At 37.8% G+C, this 6651-nt stretch overlaps 1 protein-coding gene across 1 annotated transcript; it reads right to left on the bottom strand.

The window, feature by feature from the left end:
- Nucleotides 1-5102: 5102 nt before the first annotated feature.
- On the bottom strand, nt 5103-6399 carry LOC104102806 (uncharacterized). Its single transcript, XM_009610638.3, has 2 exons — nt 5386-6399; nt 5103-5293 (listed from the first exon to the last, which is right to left on the bottom strand). The coding sequence occupies exon 1, from the start codon at nt 6306-6308 to the stop codon at nt 5604-5606; it is 705 nt and encodes a 234-aa protein (XP_009608933.1). The 5' UTR covers nt 6309-6399; the 3' UTR covers nt 5103-5293; nt 5386-5603.
- Between the last annotated feature and the right edge of the window lie 252 nt (nt 6400-6651).

Genomic DNA, 6651 nt, shown 5'->3' with positions numbered 1-6651 from the left:
CACTATAGAAACTCGATCCTTAACCACACAACGGACCCGAAATCCTTAGGCACTAGACTTAAATTTTTGAACTCACTGGACCATTGTTAAGAGTCACCCACTCTGACCCGGTCTCGGTTATAACCAAACTCCATAGCTCTGCTAGCACATGAATTCCCTCTCAAAGAAGCAACCAGCTGAATTCTTTTCCTTTAACATTACATCCACAAGAAGCATAACTCTGAGTCTTCACAAAACCTTTACCTGAATCGATAAGACGAAATTTGGCACACATTCATCAGTCATAAATAGTTCACCTATGCACCGATAGCCAGAAACCACACAAATAGACAACCACGCGATCCAATCATAGACGGTGGGGCTCCCCCCACTTAGCTTTAAGCTATAATCACATAATGTTAAGCCCACAATGATTTCTCCTTCTCAATTACCATGATCTCGCACCGTTAACCCGCTAAGTTCCTCGAAGTGTTTTGTTAATCTTCTCACGAACATTCTGAATCATCAGCCACAGTCTCATATCAGATCCCTTACTGGGTAGCAAGTAAAATTCTTCGTAGAAGCTTCATCAACATCACGCAATTGTTAACCTGTTCACATGAGATAACCTACCCGTGAAGGTTCATACCGACATCTTCCAACAACTCTGCACCGGGTATAACTACCACGAGTTCAGTAAACTCTTCTGAGCCCATGCTCGCCCACTGGCTGTATAAGTCCGTTCTTTCCCCATTAGCATCAACTGAGAGCTCAACAATGTCATCCAAACTTGAGTCATATTGCATCTGAAACGATAATCAAATCTTCACACCCCTCTTCATTTCAAGCAAACTCCTTTCTGCCATATTCAATCTCTCTCTGTACAATAACCATCATTCAAAATAAAATACATAGACCAAATCACCTTCCATCACGATTCCCAAACCGTTCTACACTTTCTGAAGGTACGTGGCTATCCTACCACAAAATTCATATGCTACTCTACCTCTCCCACTTCGGTCAAACAATCTCCCTTAAGCAACTTCTCGACTTTCGCTTCTCATACTTGACCTGCTAGTAAATTAACCACCGCAAGACACCTCCCACGTGTCCTTTCTCATTCTTCGTTACCCAATTGTTGCATTGAATCAAAATTCATCTCTGTAGCACATGAGCTAACAAATTACTACCAATTCTAAGTCTCCTAGAAGATCATCTTTCTCGAGCCATCAACATTGGAATCACCCATTCGATCCTGAATCGCTGCACATCTCTATTTCTGACAACCGCCCCTCAAGCACCATTTCACAATACCCTGCTCCGAAGGCAAAATTAAAGAAGACCATGACGTCGGCAAACCGTAACGCGCTCAAATAAGGACTATGACACTGCATCACAATGAAAATTCTACCACGCTCGAAACTTCCAAATCTAGTTACTCCATCTACCCAAACCTGAACATTCATAGTCCAATTTCCTTTCCTTTACTGGAATTAAATACTAAACCTCTAAATCACGCACTGAGAAATCCTCTTTTCGATTCATTTTACTGTCCTGACGCATAAACAAGCACACACCAGTACATCAATACCGTGAGATAGCAACACGGATCCCATAGCAATATGTGCGTAACCTCAAAACCATAGGCAGTACAAATTCTGAGCCAAAATGACAGAACATCCTTTCGCAAGGCGACGATAATAGCCTACCCGAACAAGCAAGTAACAACATCCTGTACCACGTCTTCAGTACCAATAAAACTCCTCGATGCCCAATTGGCACGAGCGCTCAACATCGTAAAAGAATGAGTAGGAAGGAAATAGAGGCACAAGCCTCAATGGAATCAAACCGCATGAAAAAGGAATCAATAAGGGAAGTGCTCCTAACAGCCCTATAGCCTCTCGAAGATAAGTACAAACGTCTCCATACCGATCCGCAAGACACTACTAGACTTGCTCATGACTTGTGAGACCTAAGTGAACCTAATGCTCCGATACCAAGCTGTCACGACCCAAAATCCACTATGGGTCATGATGGCGCCTAACGCCGCCGTCAGGCAAGCCAACATTGATTTATCAATTTATTTACTCATTTTAGTGTTTTTGAAATCGTGATTTTTCCTTAATTTAACAGTATATCATAGAATTTACAAAATGAATAAAACTATTAACATGAACCACAATAACGATTAACCCGAAGAAAACCCCCAAAACTCTGTATCACAAGTGCATGAGCATCAACTAGTAAATATGATAAAATACAACCTCTGTCTGAAATACAAATTAGACAGGAGAATGTAAATAACTTTGGTGGAGACTCTGTATACTACGAATTCGTACTATAGAATGCAGCTCACCGTAAGTCCCTGCAATAGTCGCGCCTCTGCGCCCAAAAAAACCACTAGACATATATGTACCTGCACAAAATGTGCAGCAAGTGTAGTATGAGTACATAAATCAACGTGTACCCAGTAAGTATCAAGTCTAATCTTGAAGAAGTAGTGACTAGAGGACGATATCGACACTTACTAAAGATCCAATAGAGCAATATAATAAAAACGTGAGCAGATATGAAGCATATGGAAGTAATGGGGTAAATCCATAAGTTATATTCTTCCAAATATTTCCTATAAAGTATGAATTTATAAATCTCGTATTCTACCATAAAAACTCAGAAAAATGTCAAGTGTCATTATTAAATAAATAAGAAATACCATAAAAATACCGGGCATCAGCGGAAAGATTTGCTCGTGAATATTCGGGCTACTAACGATATAACGCACGATTCTGTCGAGGTCATTCGGCCCGATCCATAATATTGTGTACACTACTAAGGGACGAGCGGCGTGATCCATAGATGTATCTATATTGCCGAGGCATTCGGCCAGCTCCACAAGAAAGAAGGACACTTCATGAACCTCCGGAATGAGAATCTATCACAAGGCTAACATGTAAGGAGGTACAAGTTCTATTAATGGTCGAATAACTTGCACAAAATTCAAGTACGTGAAATTTTGGTCTTTTACTATTTTCTCTAATCCAATATGATTCAGGTACTTCAATTAACAAAGGGTGCAAACATTACAAGTAGTTCATGCTTTGGGTCCTAAAACTATCTGGACATAAGCATAATTAGTAGCTACGCACGGACTCTCATCACTTCGTATGTACGTAGCCCCCACAATTTGTAGCAAATAATAATTTAAATCACCTATAGGTTAAATTCCCTCTTACGAGGTTAAACAAGAGACTTACCTAGTCTCAAAACCCACTTTCCGGTCACAATTTCGCTCTAAAGCCCCAACTTGGTGACGTTCAATCCGAAACTAGTCAAACAACGTACAAATTAATCAAAAATATATTCCAATGCTTGAAATTTAACAATTTATAAAAATTTCCAACACCGCTCGAAAAGTTGGCAGTGGGGCCCACGTCTCAAAACCTGACGAAACTCACAAAATCCGATAATCCATTCAATTACGAATTCAACCATACTAATTTCATTCAAATCCGACTCCGAATCGGTATTCAAAATTCGAAAAATCTATTGATCTAGCATCTCTATAAAACCATGTAAGAGAAGTAACTACTCCTAAAACTGTACGGATGAATTCTAGCCAGAGAAACAATAAATTTTAAGTTTAAAAAAAAATTAAAACTATTCCAAACCTAAAATCAAAAGATAGGAAATCATAAATAGTAAAATTATAAATGTTAGAACATGATACGTCAAGTTCTATCAAAGTTACACTAAATGAAAATACACGTCCTTAAAGAAGTAATAAAATGGTTAGTCCTAAAAACCTTATAATTGAGATTTCTCACCCAATGTGACAAATAACCTTTCATCTGGAAAACAATAAAGAATACTTACATGAGAAAACCAATGGAAATGCACTAGCAGTCAAGTTCATATCACATACAAGATGGAGATACTACACCAATTGCTTCGAGAAGGAGAGTGAGGATAGCAAATAAAAAAATCTTACGGGTCATTTTCAACAGAGAAATAGATAGGGTGCTTGACAGAGAAAGGGTCTATGTCGCACAAATTTACGTCGGAATGAATTGATTAGCTTGGTAGGGCAAAAAATCTTTGTCGGCCAAAAAACTGCCCTAATTACATCTTTGGCAAAAATGAATAACTGAGTAAATTGTTTGTAAAGAGAAATAAAGTATTCTTAAAAGAAAACATTTTTTTAGGGGGAAAAAGGAGGGAAGATCTAAAATAATAGGAGTAGTAAAAGATTATTAATTTTGTAGTAACCAAAATAACCAAACCTTAAAATTGCCACTAAAAACTTTTTTTTTTTTTTTTGGTAGTGTCAACCTTCCATAATAAGCGCCGATATACTCCCTTACCACCTCATACTCGACCCGAACATACGCCCAAATTCGAAATCATCATACGAACCTATTGGAACCATCAAATTCCGGTTCCGAGGTCGTTTGCTCAAAAGTCACACCTTAGTCAATTCGTCCAACATAAAACTTCAGAATTTAGAATTTTCTTCCAAATCAACTCCAAACCTCCCGAAATTCGATTCCTACCGCACATACAAATCATAATATCTGAAGTGAAGCTACTCAAGGCCTCAAACCGCCGAATGATGCGCCAGAGCTCAAAACAACCAGTTAGATCGTTACATGTATAGGAAGGTCTTGGTGGTGGCAATTGGCTCCAGGTTCTCTGTTTTCCTATCATTTCTTTTGCAACCATGTCCCTCTGATGTGTGCTTTCTCCGGGTAATAAAGGGAGTCGAACAGAATTTTGGATAAAAGATAAATGAAGTGGTGATAGGGCACCTCAGAGAAAAATATGATTATACATGACATGTTTGTACTTGGCCGTCAAAACGTCTCAGAAATGAGTGTTAATACAACCAAGAAATGAAATGTTTATTATCCAGGTCTCAGCAAATCTCCTCATATCAACATGCCTATTCATGATTTTGTATCTAATTTCCTCTAACATAGTAATAATTGACTTATGTTTTGGTCCTACTATTCAAGAATTGAAGGTTTCACACATTATTTTCAACAGCATCACATTTAGAACATGTAGAAAAGTAAGCCCTGCACCAGCATTCTTTTTTATATGCCGGTAAATCTTCACATATCTCCTTCTTCCCAAGTTTTGCCATGTTTGCAATTTCTTCCTTCAACTTTACTTCATATGAAGACTTAGCACATTTCCAGAATTGCATTCTTCTTTCTTCCCCTCTCCAGATTTTGGCTCAATTAGACCAAATATGTCTAGCACACATTTTGTGCTCTGTGTTAGGTAAGCATTCACTAATAGTTGGAACCAGACCCTACAAAACAAGAAAATAGCAATTTTATTCAACAATAAAATGCAGAAAAGCTACATTATAAAAATAGAAACAAATTATTTAAAAGAGAATACCTTTTGCATATATGACATAACTGTTAAGCCGACTCCATCTCCTAAGTCCAAGTCTGAAATCAAATTTTCAATGAACCAAGTCCAAGATTGTTTTGTCTCTTGGGCTGTTTATAGGAAACATTTGATTATTCTTATTTTTACCGGCAGCTACTAGTAACTCACCTTTACATAACCCCTTCAAGAAGCATCCATCAAATCCAATAATTTTCATACCAACCTTAAAGCTCCCATGTACATAGCCTTTTACTTTTACACTTTACTCTAATCTTGTGCTTCTCATTAAGCTTAAGTTTGAGCAGCACTTTGTACTCTATAGCATAAGATTGTACCGCTTTCCTAAATTGCATAGCATTCTCAAAAATCATACCAAGCTCAAAGATAGTTATTTTACAATCTGGGTCAAACCTTAATTTTTTACTCTTCCTTCTAGCTAGTAAGTCAACACCCCTTTCAGCTAGAACATCCAACTCATCTCTACTATCATCACTTCCAATATCTGAACTGTTGTAGTAGTCCTCATCCCCCCCTAATCTTCCAACATACTTGTCTCTTTTGTTTGGCATCTCAATGTCATCAAACCCTTTGTCTGCTCCAGCCTCTCCTAACTCAACCTCTGGTGTTGGAGTAGGATTCTTCCTCTGTTTCTTTGGCTTTTGATTATTTTTTCTTCTTTCTTGCTTTAATGCTCTACACTCATCATCTAACTCACTATCATCTTCCTCAGGTATAACATCTAATTCAGATTCACTACTCTCCAGATCTGAAGGCAAAATAGTATTGTCATCTCCTAGATTAATGTTTTCTTCCTCTCTAGTCAAATATGTGTTGTTTTCTGCTTGTTCAATGTGAGGTTGGTTGTCATGTGAATATGAAGAAATAGTTGATGAATATGAAGAAATAGTTGGTGAAAATGTCGTTCTCATCTTCAGATGATGAAGAAACCATCAAAAATCGACGGGTTCATCATGTGCGATTAGGGATTTGTGAAGGAGCTTTAGTCGGGTAGGGATTTTGTCACAGAGAAACGGCCTTAATTTACCCAAATAGGGTCGGGGTCAGTTATATTAGAGTACACCCGTTTGGCATGGATGAAAAAATCAGCTGGCAATATTTAATTGGATATTATTACACATGACACATCAGATTTGTGTGTATACACACGCCATATTTTTTGGACTGATTTCAGCTTTTGTGTTAAAGTGAAACATAAAAAATAGGGTTGTAGGACCAAAATGGAACAAGATTGAGTTAGAGTGTCAAAATAAA

This window comes from Nicotiana tomentosiformis, chromosome 6 (assembly GCF_000390325.3).
Source record: "Nicotiana tomentosiformis chromosome 6, ASM39032v3, whole genome shotgun sequence".
In the NCBI taxonomy this organism is placed as follows: Eukaryota; Viridiplantae; Streptophyta; class Magnoliopsida; order Solanales; family Solanaceae; genus Nicotiana; species Nicotiana tomentosiformis.
This window is presented reverse-complemented; position numbering and strand designations above follow the sequence as displayed.

What these genes read in the sequence shown, in the direction of transcription:
- LOC104102806 (XM_009610638.3), bottom strand. Translation starts at nt 6,308, where the DNA reads ATGAGAACGACATTTTCACCAACTATTTCTTCATATTCATCAACTATT.